We start from the raw sequence: 21,807 nt of genomic DNA, 5'->3' as shown, positions 1-21,807 counted from the left end.
ATAAAATCCAATTTCACCTCTTATTAATAACTGAACGGGTACAAATCCTGAACATTCTTGCTTGCCTGTAGAACACTCACCTCTTTTCTTTTGCTTGCCACCATCTTCTTAGCCGATCTTTGGACACTTGCAGTTCCAAAATAATCAAGCACTGATGTGGGGGTAAGCTTCATTGGTGACAAAGGCTTATTCTTAGTGTTTAGTGTCTTAGTGTTTTCTTCATTCTTTTTCATGTTTGATGCTCCAAGATAACTATTTGGAGATCCTCCATTCTCTTTTGATTTAGAGGCTGCCTTCTTACACACAAAGTCATCTTCTTCATCTTAAATGAAATATGACCAAATATGGCTTGATAAAATATCAATTCTAATTACAAAAGCAACCACTTCCACCAACTTTATAAAAAATATACAAGTGCTATGGGATGCTAATGATTTTCTTTTCTTCCTATCTCCTAAATTCAACAGTTATCCTCACATTTACCAGTGCCAGGTCTGGAATACACCATCTCCCCCAATTACTACCCAGAGTACACAAACGTGTATATTTACTCATGTATTCAACAAATAATTACTGAGCATCCATTATGTGCTAGGCACTGAGGATACACCAGCAAATAAAAAAGACAAAATCCCTGCCGTCATGGAGCTTGGAACCTAGAAGAGGAAACAGATACAGAAATAAATAAACATATACTGTCAAGTTATAAGTGCTATGAAGAAAAGTAAGACAGGGGCTTCCCTGGTGGCGCAGTGGTTGAGAGTCCGCCTGCCGATGCAGGGGACACAGGTTTGTGCCCCAGTCCGGGAAGATCCCACATGCCGCAAAGCGGCTGGGCCCATGAGCCACGGCCGCTGAGCCTGCGTGTCCGGAGCCTGTGCTCCGCAATGGGAGAGGCCACAGCAGTGAGAGGCCCGAGTACCGCAAAAAAAAAAAAAAAGTAAGACAGAATGAAAGAATTAGAGAGTGACGAAGGGTGCTCTTTTAGATAGGGTAGTCAGGGAAAGCTTCTTTGATAAGCCACATTTGAACAGAGCCCTGAAATGAAGTTACCTCAGGCAAGAATGTTCAGGCAATGAAAACTACAAGTGCAGAAGCCTTAAACTGAGTGTGCTTGGAGGTCCCTGTGACTGCAGCAGAATGAAGGGGGTACACCACAAGAGTTAAGGTGAGAGAGGTAGAGGCCAAATCCCATAGAATTCTGTAGATCACAGAAGGAATTTTAGGTTTTATTTTAGAATGGGAATCCACCAGAGAATTTTCAGCAGAGTTGTGCGTAATCCAACTTAAGTCATGTCCTTTGGAGAACACACTGTCAAGGGATAAAAGCGAATGCAGGGAGACCATTTAGGAAGATATTCTACACAGTTCCAGAAGAAATGCTGAAGCCTCGGACTAGGGTGGTATTTGCAGAGGTGTTACGAAGTTGTCAGAGTCTAGCTATTCATCGAAGGTGGAGTATCTAGCAATATCTAACCATTCATTGAAGACTTTATAAACACTTTGTCTTGTAACATTTTCTTTCCAAAAAGTTTCCATTGAACATCTGGTTTTAAAAGTCTTTCTAGGGCTTCCCTGGTGGCGCAGTGGTTGAGAGTCCGCCTGCCGATGCAGGGGACGCGGGTTCATGCCCCGGTCCGGGAAGATCCCACATGCCGCAGAGCGGCTGGGTCCATGAGCCATGGCCGCTGAGCCTGCGCGTCCGGAGCCTGTGCTCCGCAACGGGAGAGGCCACATCAGTGAGAGGCCTGTGTACCACAAAAAAAAAAAGTCTTTCTAAGCATTCATGACAATGCATAGATAATTAAAGACCCCAAAAATGCACCTCAAAAGGGCCTCAGTAAACTTTGTTGTTTGATTCAGTGATTCACAAGATAAAAATCTTTTTACTTTGGCCTAATAACAAAAGAAATCCAATAAAAAGAAAAATCTAAAAGGCAGCCGTGAAGACTAGGTCAGGTCACTGTGGGGGAGGGAGGGTTCACTTTATAAGTTTGGTGTTCAAGGCCACACATGAATGGGTCTTACCTCCTCCCAAGTACTCATTCAACTACTAGTGTTTGCTAAGGGTCATACGTGCCAAGCACTGTGCTGTTCCTAGGTGCTGCCATCTCAAACAAAAAAGTATCCAAGATATGTAAAAATCAAAAAGGATTTAGCCTTACTCTCTAATTATTATATTTATATTAAAATTAAACTATAAACTTTACAAAGCATAAATAACTTACAGGTTTCTGAGTACTAAATGTAAAAAGTAATCCACTATTTAAAGCAAGAGCAGAGTAGACACCTCTGAGGATGTCCATACAGTTCACTATAAGCCTACTTTCCCTAAGGACTTACACCCCACTCCACCCTCCAAGGGCCTCCAATAACCACAGATGTATTTATTAGATGGTTCCATATTCCTTGCCATCACAAACTGGACCAGGAGTGAGCACCTGAACAAGGTGGGGTGAATCTTACCCTTGATCAGTTTGCTGAACTAATGTGTTTAAACTAAGGTGCTAAAGGTTTATTTTTGCATTCAATGACATTCAGCAATGGCCTTCTAATAAATTCCATTTTGCTTACAACAAGCTAGGTATTCTTCTTAACCTGCAACCAAAGATTTTAGTTAAAGCATACTTGTTTGCTTATCTTCAACTATAGCCAATCTACCTTCAAGATTAAATTAAAAATTCATTCATCAATCTTTCTAAGCACATCCAAGGCTTGATACACATACCAGATTTCAATCCATGTATTGACAAGAGTCAACAGACTAAGTTTAGTCACTTATATATCTGTTCTTCCTACATGACGAGTCCTTCTCTGCCTCTGCCATCTGCTTCAGATGGTTCTGCAAAGGCTAGGTGACATTATCCCCATTCCACTTAGGTACCATAGCCATGCAAATCACTCATAACAGTCCTAGTAACCACTGAGAATATAATCTGAAACTCCTTCCCTCTTCTCTAAGAAAACAACATAATGAATTGTTATATTACTGAAATCCAATTTTTTATAATTTAAGGTTTGTCTATTTTAAATCCGTAGACACAGTTAAGCTGTAGATAACCAAACCAGTAGCATTCAACAACAAACTATTCTACCTTAGCAGTCAAAACAAATTATATGAAATGCCCTTAAAAGAAGATTCAAAACAAAATTAACATTGCTGGGACTTCCCTGGTGGCGCACTGGTTAAGAATCCTCCTGCCAATGTAGGGGACACAGGTTCAATCCCTGGTCCGGGAAGATCCCACATGCCACGGAGCTACTAAGTCTGTGCGCTACAACTACTAAGCCTGCGCTCTAGAGCCCGCGAGCCACAACTACTGAAGCCCGCGCACCTAGAGCTCGTGCTCCACAACAAGAGAAGCCACTGCAACGAGAAGCCCGCGCACCGCAATGAAGAGTAGCCCCCGCTCGCCGCGAATAGAGAAAGCCCACGTGCAGCAACGAAGACCCAATGGAGCCAAAAATAAATAAATAAATTTATTTATTTTAACAAATAATAATAACATTGCTGATATCCTGGCTTTAATAAAAATAAAATAAAATAAGAAAGCCACAAAACTGGAACCTCCTAAGTATAGATATCCAATATATCTCCTTAGGCAGTAAGTGCAAAGTTAAAAGCATATCTAGTGTATACAAGACAAGACTTTCCATCTTATCGAGAGCTTATTAAATTTTATAATTTTTACTTGGTTTGTTTTGAATTCAACAACTGTACTTCTGGGAAGAAAGGATTTCCTTAATGGAGAAAGGACAAAATTAAATTGTATCTGTAAAATGACAGTCTTCTACTAGTTTCTCCCTCACTTTAAAAATGCCCAAAGCAGTAACATGTGTACAAGCAGTATGACAGAAAATCCCAGAACTGAATGGACCAAGTCAACCACTACGTTTTTCTGTTATAGTTCTTCCCCCACACTCAAGAACTTCCTTAGTATATAAAATATTGTAACTGTCCTTAAGCAATTAACTCAAACTAGATCAATCACTGATATCTGGTATAGACTCAGAAAGGGAAACAATGGTATTGTAGATATTTGCAATCCCTAGCTTAACGCTTTCTCCAGCGATCTCATAAATATTCACAGGTAACAGATGAGCATGAAATCTAGTGAGATCAAGAATTTCTAAGACCATCAGATTAAAAAGACTGTTGGCAAGGGTGTAGGGAAATGGGACCTTTACATACGCAATAGGCAATAGTATTTTTAAATAGTAAATTTAAAAAAATCTTTATGGGGGGGCAATCTTGCAACATGTATCAAAACCTCACATATGCATACCCATTAGTTGGACCCAGCCATTCCACTTCTTTTTTTAATTTTTTTAAATTTTGGCCGCACCGGGTCTTAGTTGCTGCATGCAGGATCTTCATGGCAGCACGCGGGATCTTTAGTTGCAGCATGCATGTGGCATCTAGTTCCTTGACCAGGGATCCAACCCGGGCCCCCTGCATTGGAAGCACAGTCTTACCCACTGGACCACCAGGAAAGTCCCAGCAATTCCACTTCTAACTAACTAGTCTAAAAACAAAACAGGGGGTCTTCCCTGGTGGCGCAGTGGTTAGGAATCCACCTGCCAATGCAGGGCCACGGGTTCGAGCCCTGGTCCAGGAAGATCCCACATGCAGCGGGGCAACTAAGCCCGTGCGCCACAACTAACGAGCCTGCACTCTAGACCCCACGAGCCACAACTACTGAAGCCCACAGGCTTAGAGCCTGGGCTCTGCAAAAAGAGAAGCCACCGCAGTGAGAAGCCCGCGCACCGCAACGAAGACCCAACGCAGCCAAAAATAAATAAGTTAAATAAATAAAATTTAAAATAAATAAATAAAAACAGGGACTTCCATGGTGGTCCAGTGGGCAAGACCCCGCGCTTCCACTGCAGGGGGCACAGGTTCGATCCCTGGTCTGGGAACGAAGATCCCACATGCTGCACACCGAGGCCAAAAAAAAAACAAAACAAATGAACACGTACACAAAGATATATGTACAAAAATGCTATTCATGGTATTTGTCCATTCAAAAGTATGGAGGGCTTCCCTGGTGGCGCAGTGGTTGAGAGTCCGCCTGCCGATGCAGGGCACACGGGTTCATGCCCTGGTCCGGGAAGATCCCACATGCCGTGGAGCGGCTGGGCCTGTGAGCCATGGCCACTGAGCCTGCGCGTCCGGAGCCTGTGCTCCGCAAGGGGAGAGGCCACAACAGTGAGAGGCCCGCGTACCGCAAAAAACAAAAAAAACAAAACAAAACAGAAAAAAGTATGGAGAACAGACTGCAAGAGGGCAAGAAAAGATGAAGGAAAAATTAAGGGACTAATACAGTTTAGGCAAAAAAGACAGCCTCAACTATGATAGTTGCACCAAAGATAGAGATAAGTGAACACTGTTTATAAAGTGAGAAAACAAATAACCTGAATACCTACTATTATGTTCAACCATGTAATGAATTATGCAGCAACAGAAAATTATAATGCATATCCATATTTACTGACATCAAGATATTCATATGTGTATTAAATGATAAAACAGATATTATAAGATGTTTAGTGATATATCTAAATCTACCCATCTATATATTTATAGATATGCTTTTAAATTCATGTTCAAAGATCTGAAAAGAATCAAATGTTATCAACTTTTATCTCTGGATAGGGGATTGTGGGTGATTTTTCATTTCTTTCATCGTATCTTTTTTATCTGTATATTACACTTCTCTTTCTTTTTAACCTACATCTAATATTTTACAACAAATTGACTATCTCCTAGAAACTCTCCGTCCCCTTGGCTTTCTGAGACAGAAGAGGTTTGGCTTTAGTTTCTCCCTCCTCTCCATTTTTCTTTGCTTACTTCTTTCATTATTTATTAGCATCTCTGCTTATTCTATCACTAGCTTCAGGGACTTCATGGTATCTTTTTATCTAATTTATGATATAATTAGTTTATAATAGTTATCATTATTGAGCATTAAACTCCATGCCAGGTACTCTACCACATTCTTTATAATGCATTATCTTTAGTCAACTAGTTCTCTTATTCCATACATGGATTCCATTTTCCACATTCCTGGCAAACGCAGACTGGGCTTAAATACTTTCAAAATGGAGCAGTGTAATTCAACGTGACCTCCTCTTTCTTTGGTGAACAGCACTACTGTATTCTTTAGAAAAGTTCTTCCTTACATTAAGCCAAAACACTTCCCTGTGAATTCCACCTATTTTCCCTAATTAATCTTTTTTCCCATTCAGTGTTTGAAGACTGCCTTCGTTCTCTTCTTTAGCTCCTCTTCCCTACAAATGGTAAAGTTTCAAACCACTCACCACTTGGGTTATTGGAAAGATTAGATTTTTAAAAATCAAAGTGCCCAGTATAGTACTTCGCCATGTTATAATAAACATTCAATAAACAATAAAGCAGTATTCTCTGGTGAAAACAATACTGAACCAGAAGTCCAGAAAACTAAAATGCTAACCTGACTTCGGCTTTCTATTGTTATTTTAATTAATTATCTGGGATTCGTTGTCCTCTGCAAAATGTTGGACCAGACAAACTCTTTTAAGATTTTCCCTTCTATAATTGTGAAAAATCTGTGGATAGTCACATAGATTTTGTAGCTACTATACTCAATACTGGTGAGAATGTGATAAATCTGTACTAATATAAACACTAACAATGAAAGTGTAAACTACTGGGTTAGCCAAAATAGTTTGTTTGGGTTTTTCCGTAACATCTTACGAAAAACCCGAACGAACCTTCTGGTCAACCCAACAGTATGACTTTTCTAGAAAGCAATTTGGCAAAATATATCTAGAACCTTAAAGAAGTTCATAACCTTTAGCATAGTAATTCTTAGAGATAATGAGAGGTGCTGACAAACATTTATATACAAATATATTCATCACACTACTAAAAACATTAAAAATGTAGGCAACAAAAATAATTAAAACTGGAAGGGCTATATACATTGTGATCTAGTCATACAATGAATTCATGCCGTCATAAAAAATTAAGCCCAAATTTCAAAGCTCAAAAAAAAATTATGAAAACAGTAAAAATAAGCTGGCAAAAAACCAAAAATGCATCACTTTGTTCTTTAGGTTAGCCTTAAACATCACTCCTAAAAGAGAGCTTCTTTCCATAGCCTTCTCTACTAGAGATCTTTTTACAATGGGTTTAAAGTTAACAATGTCTTCAAGCTACAGATCCCAAAAATATACTACATCTAAACACAGACATAACTTTATAAACATTTTCATAAATACTGAGTAAAAATGTAATTTTCAAGAAAAAATATGGAAATATTCTGCATGAAATTTCAAGTATGTTTTCACTGTACTAAGCAAAAATTATATACAAGGTGCTTTGTTCTCTACTAACCACAAAATAAATGGTTCTCCAAGTCCCCTTGGAAAGCAGGAGCAATTCTAGTGAAATACAGTTATGCAAAAAGGAAAAAAAAATATTGACCTGCTTGATTTAATGCTTATTTAGTGCCCTGTGATTTGTGAACTTCTCCACAGTCCTTATAGTTACATGGACCTGTAACTATAAGGCTGTGACCATCCTTATGTAAAATAAATATTTTACGATTCTACACAGTGTGTAGACATGAAACATCCCAAATAAAGTTATGGTTGTTTTTCTTTTTTAACATTTGTTCTTGTTTCCTAATGAGCCTAAATTTGTTCTGCCTTGTCAGAAGCCAAAGGCAAAACTGTGTTCTCTTCTTCACATTAACTTAAAATAATGATAAATAGATCTAAGTCAAATTTCTGTGACCTAGTTGAAAATCATGGGCAACGGAACACTTAGAACCTCCCCCCAGGATATCTGACTCCTTATAAAAACACCATTTATTTTTATTTATATACAACATAACCTCAAATGTGGTAAGAATCACCACGTAAACTAGCATTATCCAACATACAGCAGAGGAATTGCCTGGAAGAAAAGATTGCTTTGCCACTCTGAGTTAGATACATTCATTTATTTAAAAGGATAACAAATGAAAGAGCAAGAAAATAATGTGCAGGTCTCTAAAAAAATCTAATTCTGAAGTTCCTACTGCTGAGAGTTTGGGATTCTAATTTTTTTCCCTCAGTGTGAAATACACAGAAACCAAATTAATGGAGACCATCCTAGAGAATCTGGTTACAGAGATTAAAAATAATTTATTTTGCAACAAGTCAAAAACTAAAAAGGGAATCTGAGTCTTTAGAGCCTTTTTCTACTAACTTCCTTTTCAATACTTCCTTGAGTCAAAAATCCAAACTGTCATTTTGGTGTGGACATAGAGAAAGGTTCATATGCATATTCCAAGTCTTCAATAAATATTTGTTAATTAAGTGGTTGGAAAAGAAACTACACATATCATCTTTGCACCGCTTATGGGGTGTGAGAATCGGACATTCTGGGGTGAATCACTGAATGATTTATGTGGTGAATCAGATATATTTCAGTATAATGAAATAAAACTGAAACTGCTCATCCTTAATCAAGAAATTTAGAGATATCATGATTCTTTACTAATAAATCCTCTTAGAATCAAATGGAGTCAGTTATATTTTAAGAATAAAATGACTTAATAATTCGTGAGGTCTAGTGAGGTAGCTAAGTAATGATATTTATCATTAAGAGAAAAAAGTACTGGCTTGTGCTGTGATGTTATCTACCATACAGAGTCCTCCCCAGAGCAGGAAGAACAGTCCATGGAAAGTCACAGCTGGTTTCAATTACTAAGAAAACAATGCAGGAGAAGAAAGTGGAACATTTTACTACTTACTCACCTCCTTCCTCCATCTCCACTGCATCTCACAGGAAAAGAAAAAGGAGGTTCAGGGTTAGGGGAGGGAGGGCTTAGACAACTAGCCACAGGTACACTATCCAGAGCTTCTTACAACTCTAAAGCATGAAACCGGCAACAGAAGGAAAACTCGACTGACCGGAAGAGTTAAGGGAGTGGTTCAGCAATGCGATTCACCACTTCCATTCACATTCCACTTCCCCGCACATGAGAGGACATAACAATGCTGGTTTCTATGCTAAGACCAAGTATAAATCACCTGTATATTGTTTTATTAGTGCTTAATGACATTTTCATAACATAATCCTACTTCCTTAGCATTCTCGAATACAATCCTGTATCTCTCATACTTTCACAAGTACCTGACAACAAAATATGTGTCACCAGAAAACAACAGTCTGTTCATTTTCAAAGATGTTTCAGACACTCAACAATCATTCCAGATACTCTAGTGCTTCATTATTCACTATGTCCTTTTCAGTTCTCCTTCTTCATATGCCACTGAATTTTTTTTCAGGTCTCATAATATGCACTACTGAAAGGGGACTGAAGAGCAAACTAGGGAAAAAAGACTACAAGAAAGCATCTAGCTCTTATAATGATGCTTTAGTCAAAATGAATTTGGGAATGAACTTGCTAAAGGATATCAGTGACCTTGAATCATCATATAAAATGGAAGAAGTCTCTAAAGATCAAAGAGGAGAAATGGAGTCCTAATTGTCGAAAAGAGAAAGGCAGATCCCCAAGTACAGAAATATAGAAGGAGAAAGGTTTGGTTACAGTTCTACACAACAATATCAAGAGCAGGGCAAAAAGAGAGTACTTACAGATAGCCAACAGTTACATGAAAAGATGCTCAACATGGCTAATTATTAGAGAAATGCAAATCAAAACTACAATGAGATATCACCTCACACCAGTTAGAATGGCCATCATTAAAAAGTCAACAAATAACAAATGCTGAAGAGGGGGTGGAGAAAAGGGAACCCTTCTACACTATTGGTGAGAATGTAAGTTGGTGCAACCACTATGGAAAACAGCATGGAGGTTCCTCAGAAAACTAAAAATAGAACTGCCGTATGAACCAGCAATCCCACTTCTGGGCATATATCTGGACAAAACTATAATTCAAAAAGATACATGCACCCCAGTGTTCACAGCAGCACTATTCACAACAGCCAAGACATGGAAACAAACTAAATGTCCATCGACAGATGAATGGATAAAGATGTGGTACATATACACAATGGAATACTACTCAGCCATAAAAAAGAATGAAATAATGCCATTTGCAGCAACATGGATGCAACTAGAGATTATCATACTAACTGAAGTAAGTCAGAAAGAGAAAGACGAATACCATATGATACCACTTATATGTGGAATCTAAAATGACACAAATGAACTCATCTACAAAACAGAAACAGACTCACAGACATAGAGAACAGACTTGTTGTTGCCAAGGGGGAGGGGGGTGATGGAGCAGGAGTTTGGGGTTAGCAGATGCAAACTATTATATATAGAATAGATAAACAACAAGGTGGAGGAGGGAGGGATGGAGCAGGAGTTTGGGGTTAGCAGATGCAAACTATTATATATAGAATAGATAAACAACAAGGTCCTACTGTATAGCACAGTAAGCTATATTCAGTATCCTGTGATAAACCATAATGGAAAAGAATATGAAAAAGAATGTACATATATGTATAACTGAATTACTTTGCTGTATAGCAGAAATTAACACATTATAAATCAACTATACTTCAATAAAAAATTAAAATAAAAAACAAACAAAACCAAAAAGAGAGTATTTAACAGAAGCAGACAGAGATTCACTGAGATTAAACTATGCTGGCCTGAGCCATCATTTATTCTTTAGGACTAGTAGATGAGATGAATATTAGAAACAGGGATGTCTGGACTGTAACAAAGCATCTACCAAATTGTCTTCCGATAGGCTATGGCAGGGTTTTTAACCTCTGCATTACTGACATCTTGAGCCAAATAATTGTTGTAGGGGGCTCTCTGGTGCACTGTAGGATGTGTAGTAGCAACTCTAGCCTCTACCAACTAGATGCCGCAGCATCCGCCAGTTGTGATGACCAAAAATAGCACTCCAGATACGCCAGATTTTTTGCTGCAAGGCAAAATCACCCTCGATTAAGAAGCACTGATTTCTGGCAAGATGGAGAAATACAAGATACGTAACAGTGTTTTCTGAGATTCATAACTAATTGCAAAGCTCTTCAGAAGAAACTGAAAAGCTGTATCCAGGATGCTGATATTCGATCATGTCAATTTTGAAAAAGGTTTCTTTACATGTCCCTTAATACTAAACAATTTTACTAATGATTCAGAAACAAATACACAGATAGGTTCATCAAATCTGTAGAAGATATGAAATCAGATGATATAAAAAATAAGTGGATGAGGGGCATCCAAAGAACTACAGGATTCTTTCACACTGAAGCTTTGTGCAACCTTAGATTGAAAATTGATTCTTTGAGAGTAAGTTTTCTTAAAGCAAGTCAGCTCTGATATAAGGTAGTTTTGAAGATCAAATGAGACAGGAAATATAAGCCATATAATAAATAATGTTATTCCATTCCATGAAGTCAGTATAGAAGTGTTTTGAAAAAAATTTATAATAGTATACAAGACAAAATTTATGTTAACATTATTAAGGTCGAATTCTCCCTGCCTTTCACATGGACACAGAGGTTTCAAGTAAAGTAAGAGATTCCTACACAGATGATACTGTAATTAAGAAAATACAAGGTACGACACAATACTAGGTAGTATTAATCTGGTGTAAGTAAATCTGTGAAAGTTTATAAATTGAATTTTTTTAAGTAGATTTTCCTCTTTCTGTAAGTTAGAAAGTAGTGAATAATGCACATGAAATAGCACTACTGATTTCCAAACTTCACATTATTCTCCTTTCTAGTATACACAATACCTAAATCTCCATGTTAAATCCTACCAAAACCTTTGACGTTTATCTCAAATTTCTCTCTCTCCCAGGAAATGTTTCCTGAACTTCCAAAATAAAAGTTACCTCTCTCATGCCCAAATATCCTTGGAAGATATTTTTATCACTGTTAATTGTTTCCTTGTATTACAATTTTTATGTAAAAGGCTTATCTCCCCAGTAGAATTTAAGCCCTTGAAGACAGGGCTGAACTTTATTCTCTTATCTATTTCATAGATTGTCCAGTATGCTGTTGGGCACAAACAGTGAACAATCGCGTTTGTTAAATAAATAAATCAGTGAGAATTTAATATTGTTAAATGAAACTATTCAAATGTAAAATTAAAAAAAAAAAAAAAAGATGACAGAATCAGAATACAAAACCCTGGAAGCTAACAAGATAAAAACGTAAGAGTTTCAGAAAAAAATTTTCAGAAAAAAAATTTAATAAGGATAAACATAAAGTCCCTTTTCTGGACCTGAGAAGCACAAAGTGGAACCCCCTTCTATTCTTCATAATACAGGTGAATAAACTACACCCTTAAAACAAATGCCACTTAACCTCAAGAAATTCTATTCTCTTTTAAGTGATAATATTCTTCATTGTGAATTGTCCACTTATTGATGGTTAAATATGTTCTATTACAATGAAGCATAAACAAGTATGTTCACATCAATAATCCAATATCCAAAATAAGAGTATGAGAAAAATTAAATGCATACTATTAAAATTCACTATGCAGAAGTTTAAAAGAATGAGATAGGAATCTTTCTGTATTGAAAGAGAGAGAGGCTGAGGGGTGGGGAGGGAGGGAGGGGAGAAAAGGAGAGAAGGAAGAAGGAAGGGAAGGAGACATTAAGTTATGAAAAAGCAAGCTGCAGAGATGTTACAAGATGCCACTCTCAAATACGTGTATATATGTAAATATACATGTGTGTATATATATACATATTTTAAATTTATATAGCTATGTAGGGCAAAAGGGATGGACGAAGGAATGGAACATTTTTTATCTGAATTGTTTCTTTTTCAGTGAGAATGTGTTACTTAGGTAATTCTGAATAATATTAATCTAAATACTCATCCTCAAAAATCTAAACTTAGTTTCTTTTATAGTCTTATAAAAACTATAAATATTAATAGTATTATTAATTTTTTAATATTGATTTTAAATCCATATTAATTTTTGAACAAGTATAATGAAAGAAATATAATACACAGTTCTTAGGTTTCCTCTCACTTCAAGGAAATTCTCTGTCTCAGCCACACTGGGTTTCCCTGAAAATATCTAAGAGAAGTTCTCTATCCTATACAGAAATCTATTCCTATTTATCTGGTACACAAAGCTGTATGTCACTAAAAATTAGCACACACATTCCCCAATAATATTTTCTGCTGCTATTTTCCCGAGTCACAAGTCACTGATATTACATGGTAACCTGGAGAACACCACATTCCCAATTTTTTCCCACTTAATGTCCCCAAAATAATTATAACTTCAAGAACACTATCAGCCTATGGAATTATATGCTCAATAAAAATTACCAGTCATAACAACCCACAGAATGGGAGAAAATATTTGTAAATGAAGCAACGAACAAGGGATTAATCTCCAAAATATACAAACAGCTCCTGTTTGGACTTTTTTAATACAATATAAAAAAAAAAACAGCTCAATCAGAACATCGGCAGAAGATCTAACTAGACATTTCTCCAAAGAAGACATAAAGAGGGCCAAAAATCACATGAAAAGATGCTCAACATCACTAATTACTAGAGAAATGCAAATCAAAACAACAATGAGGTACCACCTCACACCAGTCAGAATAGCCATCATTAAAAAGTCTATAGGGCTTCCCTGGTGGCGCAGTGGTTGAGAGTCCGCCTGCCGACACAGGGGACACGGGTTCGTGCCCCGGTCTGGGAAGATCCCACATACCACGGAGCGGCTGGGCCCGTGAGCCATGGCTGCTGAGCCTGCACATCCGGAGCCTGTGCTCCGCAACAGGAGGGGCCACAGCAGTGAGAGGCCTGCATACCACAAAAAAAAAAAAAAAAAAAAGTCGGGGCTTCCCTGGTGGCACAGTGGTTGAGAGTCTGCCTGCGGATGCAGGGGACACCGGTTCGTGCCCCAGTCTGGGAAGATCCCATATGCCTCGGAGCAGCTGGGCCCGTGAGCCATGGCCGCTGAGCCTGTGCTCCGCAAAAAAAAAAAAAAAAAAAAAAAAAAGTCTACAAATAACAAATGCTGAAGAGAGGGTAGAGAGATGGAGAAAGTGTGGAGAAAAGGAAACCCTCCTACACTGTTGGTGGGAATGTAAACTGGTACAACCATTATGGAGAACAGTAAGGAGGTTCCTTAAAAAATTACATATAAAACTACCATATTATCTGGCAATCCCACTCCTGGGCATATATCTGGAGAAAACCATAATTTGAAAAGATGCATGCACCCCAATGTTCATTGCACCATTATTTACAATAGCCAAGACATGGAAGCAACCTAAATGTCCATTGACAGAGGAGTGGATAAAAAGATGTGGTACATATATATGATGGAATACTACGCAGCCATAAAAAAGAATGAAATAATGCCATTTGCCACAACACGGATGGACCCAGAGATTGTCATACTAAGTGAAGTAAATCAGACAAAGACAAATATCACATGATATTGCTTATATGTGGAATCCAAAAAAATGGTACAGATGAACTTATTTACAAAACAGAAAAAGAGTCACAGATGTAGAAAACAAACTTATGGTTACCCAGGGGGCAAGTGGGGAGGGGATAAATTGGGAGATTGGGATTGACATATACACATTACTATGTATAAAAGAGATAACTAATAAGGACCTACTGTATAGCACAGGGAACTAGACTCAATATTCTGTTATGACCTGTATGGGAAAAGAATCTAAAAATTAGTGGAGACATATATATATGCGCATATATTCACTTTGCTGTACACGTGAAACTAACACAACATTGTAAATCAACTATACACCAATAAAAAATTTTTTTAAATTATCCATCATAAACAATTCTCAAGATTGGGAAAAGCCCCACCATTTTCAACCAAACACAAGCAGCCCCTGATGAAACTGCATAATAAAAGGTCACCTGTGTCAAACAAAACTCAAGGTCTCTCACTTCATTAAACAACTAAAAGTAAACATATTTACCCAGTACGACAAGTATTTGGATTTTTACCAGCCTACAAGAACATTTTACTACAGTCAATGGTTAGCTATGAAGATATGTATAAGCAATTTTTTTCCTTTTCCTGTAATATGAGAAACTAATGTAGTTAAAGTACTTTAAAAATCAATAAGGGACTTCCCTGGCAGTCCAGTGGTTAAGACTTTGCCTTCCAATGCAGGGGGGTGCAGGTTCGATCCCTGGTCGGGGAGCTAAGATCTCACATGCCTCGCGGTCAAAAAACCAAAACATAAAACCGAAGCAACACTGTAACAAATCCAACAAAGACTTTAAAAATAGTCCGCATCAAAAAAAATCTTTAAAAAAATCAATACATAATAGAAGACAAATTTAATCAAACAAAGTGATGATGAAAAGTGTGTCATGGAGCTAAATGATAAGCCTAAAGATCTGTATAACAATATAGCCTAAAGAACTGTGTAATAGTACAACCAAAAGCACCTGAAGTAGGTTAAATAGGTTATTTTCTTTTCTTTTTTAACTTTTTAAATTAATTTTTATTGGAGTATAGTTGCTTAGTAGGTTATTTTCTAAAGTTAGGTTATTTCCAAGACTTCCTTGGTGGTCCAGTGGGTAAGACTCTGCACTCCCAACACAGGGGACCCAGGTTCAATCCCTGGTCGGGGAACTAGATCCCACATGCATGCCACAACTAAGAAGTCCACAGGCCACAACTAAGAGCTCACATGGAGCAACTAAGACCCAGTACACCCAAAGTAAATAAATAAATAAATATTTTAAAATAAATAAATAAAGTAAGGTTATTTCCTAAGTATGTTTCTCATTGTTTATAAAGAACTGTGCAACAGGAATAAAATGCAAGCCACCTTTTTAAAAAGGAAAAAGAAACAGATGAAATTAATTTTAATAATATATTTCACTTATCCTAACATATTCAGATTATTATTTCAACATGTAATCAATGCTAAAAAATTATTAATAAGATAATTTATCCTTTTTTTTGTAGTAAGTCTTTGAAATCTATACTTCACAAGTAAAACATTCTGAATTTGGGCTAATCATATTTCAAGTGCTCAACAGCCACATGTAGTAGTTCCCATACGGGACAAAGAACATCCATAACATAAGTGGGCCAAATACAATTTCTAAATTTCTAAAGCACAGTTATATAATCAAAAAAAGCCCTAAGTATCTAAGCAAAAGCAAATGTCTTTAGCATAATCTTAAAGGCAGATGTAGGTGTACGATCAGGTCAAAATATAATAATAACAGTTAATACTTACTGAGCATTTCAGTAATGTGACAGACACTATTTTAATTGCTTTTCAAGCATTATCTCATTTGATCAAGCACAAAGGCCTCTGATGTAGGTACTAGTAATACCCCATTTTACAAACAAGGAAACTAAGACACAGGGAAGGTAAATGAAGGTTTAACCCAGGCAGGAGGTTTTACTCAAGAGCTCATGTTCTTAAACACTACGCATGCTATGCTGTAAGGAAAAAAAACAGTTGGTTTATAAAAGATAAAATATGGAATAGTAAAGAAAATTGTTTCTTTTGGAATTAACAGGTTTTTAAAACTGAATCATATCATATAATCCTTTTCCACAAGAAGCTCCAAACTCCAAAAAAAAAAAAAGTACAATTTTATTACCACAAATATTTTATTTAACCTTATACTGATAAATTGTTGTTGTGGGTTTTTTTTTTTTTTTTTTTGGCCACGTGGCATGTGGGATCTTAGTTCCCCTTACCAAGGATCGAACCCATGCCCCCAGAATTGGAAGCATGAAGTCTTAACCACTGGACCTCCAGGCAAGTCCCAATATACTGATAAATATTTATTTCTACAATATGAATACTTATTCATAACCAGCATTGAAATTTTGTATGTAGTTTTAGCTTTAAAAAAAAGAATAAAAGAATTATTTTATGGTCAAGAAATTTCTAGTTAGTTTATTAATTTCAAGAAGCTGCACTTTTCTTTTTGTGAAACTCATTATATTTCTGATTTTATTATGCTAATTTTATTGCAGACTTCTTTTTAACCGTCTCATTCTCTTTTATGATGGGAAGGAAAAGGGCTTTTCTCCCATTCACCTATCATTCCAAGGCATAAAAAAGTATGAGAAGATAAAACAGGCAAAAAAACAGCTAACTTCTTTCCTGTATCTCAAATCCAGGAAAAAGCAGAATACTATGTAATACTGAACATCATATGAGATAGATATACTGTACCCCAAGAATTTTTGCTAAGACAAGATGACAACATTCACTTTCACATGTACATACCCTTGGCAGGGTGATATAAATACTGTCTAATGGTCATAAAAATTTCAGATAAGATGATAGTTAGTTATCTTTTCAGAAAATAACATTCGAAAATACCTGGTCTGAAATAAACAGTCCCATGTTAAAGAAAACCTGTGATCAGAGCTTAAATTGTTTGACCCTTCTGTGTACCTAAAATCACAAGATAACGATAGCCTTGATCCACAGTTGAAGGCCATCGCTGTCTGCACACTAACTTTGACGTTTTCAGGGTGTCACTGGAAAGCTTGATCACACCACCTTCAGTTACATAATAAACCTATCACCATACTGGTTTTAGTATCCCTCCCACATATTCAAAACTTGACAAAGGTGGCCAGATGTAAGAGGGAGCCTTTTAATGGAAGAGCGCATTTGCACAACGTGCCTGAACAGATATTTAGCAACAGAACAGAAAGGTTCAAGAGTCAATCTGCCACAGGCCATAATGAAGAAATTTATCTCAGCTTCCAGAAAATATGTTCATGTCACTTAGATTTTCTCTTTGGTCATTTGAACAACTTTATCAAATATGTAAATGTTTCAGAGAGCCTACAAAGCTTCATCTGTGGGCTTCTTTCATTTTTATTTTTTCCTTTTGACAGCCTGTTATTTATGTTTCAGGCACTGGGTCTGGCCCTTTCATATGCATCATCCCATTTTTTCCCAACTAGTCTATTCAGTTAGTGTTTCTACTTTACAGAAAGGGAGACAGACTCACTGCCCTTTAGCCCAGTCACACAGCTGTTAGATGGGAACTAAGGATGTACCCTCCAGGCAGGGCTTCTGACCTTCCAGTCTCAGCTACCTTCTACAACTCAAGGACTTCTTTCCTGTTTCATTCCCTACTTACTGACCAATTTATCTACCATGAGTACCTTCATACTCTCAAGTAACAGCCCATACATGAAAGCAAATTCCAATAACATTAAAACATTAAAGGTGGGGATTCCCTGGTGGCTCAGTGGTTAAGAATCGGCAGGGGACACAGGTTTGAGCCCTGGTCCGGGAAGATCCCACATGCTGCGGAGCAACTAAGCCTGTGCGCCACAACTACTGAGCCTTTGCTCTAGAGCCCGCGAGCCAAAACTATTGAGCCCACGCCCCACAACTACTGACGCTGCGCGCCTAGAGCCCGTGCTTCGCAACAACAGAAGCAACTGCAATGAGAAGCCAGCGTACCGCAACAAGAGTAGCCCCCGCTCGCTGCAACTAGAGAAAGCCCGCATGCAGCAGCAAAGACCCAACGCAGTCAAAAATAAATAAATAAAATAAAAATTTTTTAATTATATTAAAAAAAACCATTAAAGGTTAATTGTATGGTATGTGAATTATATCTCAATAAAGCTGATGTTAAAAAATAAAAAAATTTTACATGTAAGCATGCTAATAACATCAGCTCTCTAATTATCCTAATAGTAAACCATAGATAGCATGGCTGAATGAAGCCCATAGGTAATCCAAAAACCTAACCTATAACTCATCCCCAAAATGTTTATAGATCAGTCCCTAACTATTGCTAACTTTTAAGACTCTCATTACTTCACTCGTAGATTACCATAAATGCCTCAGCCTCCCCAATTATGATTTTTCTATTCTCCTTCCCACCTTAAATACTCGCAATCACTCTTAAATACTAGCAATCACTCTTAAATACTATTTTCATCATTCTATATCTGTTCAAAAACTTTAATGGTTCCCTTTTCCCTGCTATGTGGAATTCCTCTGCCTAGCTTTCAAGATCTTCCCTAAACTGGCTTCATCACCTCTCATTATTCCTCATCATGTGGGCAAGCAATCTCTTCAGTGTCCTGCGAATACATCAAGCCTTGTGCTGGATGCTGTGCTTTAAATAATCCCATCTTATTAACCAGACATGTTCTTTCCTTCCATCACGGGCTCATCCATCAAGGGTTAGATCAAATCTTACCCTCTCCATGAAGCCCTCTCCCTGACTATTGTATATTGCAGCCTCAGGCAATTCCTATAGTACTTAGGAGTCTTTAATCATCTTTGTATCCCAGCACCTAGTATCTAGGACAGAAAAGACAATCAATAAATGTCTGTTGAATGTAAGTTGTAACATGCTGTGTCAAAATAATTGTGGTTTTTACCCTGTCTCTTCAAACCAGGTGTATTCACTTCACTAGCAATACAAGTAGCAGAGTGCTAAAAATAATGGTGTCAGAGGTTTTCCTTAAGATGAACAAACTAATGAGGTATCAGATGCTCTCATGGCCCCTTTAAGCAATTTCTATATAGGAACTGATAAAACAGGTTCTGTGAATTTGAAGATGGTCTCCTCTAGGAGTTAACAATGCTAAAATCTAAATGACTTTATAATGAACCCATCTAAGTGTTTTTTCCTAAGATGACAATATAATTCAGGGTTCCTCACCATAAAAGAATACTATCTATGAAACAATTATTTATACTATGATATCTTAAGATTAGTGTACATTTATAAATGTCTTATTTTCTGACCACTCAAAACAGCTCAAATAAATATAAATACAATAACAATCATTTTTTTTAAAGCCAATGCTAAAATCTTTTGTGTCACCAGAGAATATAAGGAATTTAGGTCACATCTGTGCTAGATTATAAAGCACAAATATGAATAGTCATTATATACTTAGACTGTTATGACTTTAACGCCCAAGATAAAAAAACTTACATTAAAAAGTTTTAAAACAACCCAATAATATTTGAATATATGATTCAAGACAGAGCTTCAACATATATGCTTCAATATACAGCACTTTAAAAAAATTCTAAGAACCAATTCTCCTGTAATTGGCCCTTAACTCACAGAAAATGCCAAAGATAATTACAACCTTCCCCTGGTAAATATAATTCAACAAACCAAAAAAGGCAACAGAAATTCAGTTCAAAGTGAAGGAGGTACATTTAGATACCAACGAGAAGCTCAAGAACATAACACACACTGCGCTTTTTTCTAAAACAATAAACATATTCGGTACCCTTACCTGTTTCTGAAATGTATGTAACAGGATCCTGGTGTCGAATTTTAGCAGGTTTAGAAGACAGTGGCAATTTTTCTGGTCGCTTTTTGGAGTTTTTTACCTGCACTGTCTCCTCTGATTCTGAATCTAAATGAGAGGAAAATTAAAACTTTGAAAAGAAATAGTATAATATAGTGTGTTTTTAAAGTGGGTTTTTTTGTTTTGTTTGTTTTTTGGCTGTGCCATCCATCTTTCAGGATCTTAGTTCTCCGACCAGGGATCAAACCTGGGCCCACAGCAGTAAAAGCACCAAGTCCTAACCACTGGACCACCATGGAATTCCCTTAAAGAGGTTATTATTAACCAATTCCTCAAGACCCTTTTCAAGGCAAATCTCTTTTATAAATTCTCATAGGTTGCCTTCTATCCAGTGTTAAGCCTTTGTATTACTTTTCTGTTGCTGCTGTGACAAATCACCACAAACTTAGTGGCTTAAAACAACACAAATGGGGAATTCGCCAGTGGTCCAGTGGTTAGGACTCCGTGCTTCCACTGCAGGGGTCACGGGTTCTATCCCTGGTCAGGGAACTAAGATCTCGCATGCCGCATGAAGCAGCCAAAAAAAACAACAAACCAACACAAATGTATTATCTCACTGTTCTGGAGGTTGGAAATCCAATTTGGGTCTCACTGGGCTAAAATCAAGCATCAGGATGGCTGTGATCCTTTCTGGATACTATAGGGAAGAATCCATTTCCTCACCTTTCTAGTTTCTAGTGACTGCTAGCATTCCTTAGCTCATGGCCCCCACTTCCTCCATCTTCAAAGCCTGCAACATTAGGCAAAGTCCTTCTCATGCTGCCATCTCTCTAATTCTCTAACCTTCTTCCATAGTCAATCTCTCTCTAAATCTCTTCTTCTGCCTTCCTCTTCTTTGTGACCACATTGGGCCCATCCAGATAATCTCCCTACTTTAAGGTCATCTGATTATCAACCTTAACGTCACCTACAATTTTAATTCCCTTTTGCCACGTAACCTAACATATACACAGGTTCTAGTAACTAGGGTGTGGACATCTTTGGGGGCCATTATTCTGTCTACCACAATCTAATCACCCAGAGCACTTAAATATAAATCAAGACAAAGTATAAATACCTAGTATACGTCTGGTACACAATAGAGGAGTTTCAGAAACTTTAGTGTCCTTCCTCTTCCTCTCACCATGCATTTTTAAATCCTGTCTCATATTGTTCTAAAATGTATCAAACAATTAAATTTCCACTCTCCCAAAAGATGGAAACTTCTGAGAAATGGTGATATGTACTTATTTCAAATTCTTTACAATTCTATACAGCAGTAAAAGACTCACGATAAACACTCAAGTACTTTTAGAAAATGAGTCAGAATCTTTGCTACCACTGTCAAAATCCTAACAATCTATAAATGCTTCCTTAGGTTACATTTCTAACTTTAAGAATTCATACCAAATAGATCTTCTCCAAAAAAAGCAAAACCTAAAACTTCCTGAGTTCTACTATTATTTTAACATATCATAAAAGGCATGCAGAA

General features: G+C 37.1%; 1 protein-coding gene across 6 annotated transcripts in view; it reads right to left on the bottom strand.

Annotated features, from left to right (window-relative positions):
- RFC1 (replication factor C subunit 1) overlaps positions 1–21,807 on the bottom strand; it is an 83,265-nt gene that overhangs the window by 39,069 nt on the left and 22,389 nt on the right. For 5 of the 6 annotated variants that reach the window (XM_033421668.2, XM_033421669.2, XM_033421670.2 and 2 more), the window contains exons 4-5: positions 20,262–20,384; positions 81–322 (exon numbers count right to left, since the gene is read on the bottom strand). In XM_033421668.2, the coding sequence (XP_033277559.1) occupies positions 81–322; positions 20,262–20,384 (365 nt within the window). Of the gene's footprint in view, positions 1–80; positions 323–8,787; positions 8,816–20,261; positions 20,385–21,807 lie in introns of those variants that run through there. The other variant, XM_033421672.2, reaches the window with a different exon arrangement.

Source organism: Orcinus orca, chromosome 4 (genome assembly GCF_937001465.1).
Source record: "Orcinus orca chromosome 4, mOrcOrc1.1, whole genome shotgun sequence".
In the NCBI taxonomy this organism is placed as follows: Eukaryota; Metazoa; Chordata; class Mammalia; order Artiodactyla; family Delphinidae; genus Orcinus; species Orcinus orca.
This window is presented reverse-complemented; position numbering and strand designations above follow the sequence as displayed.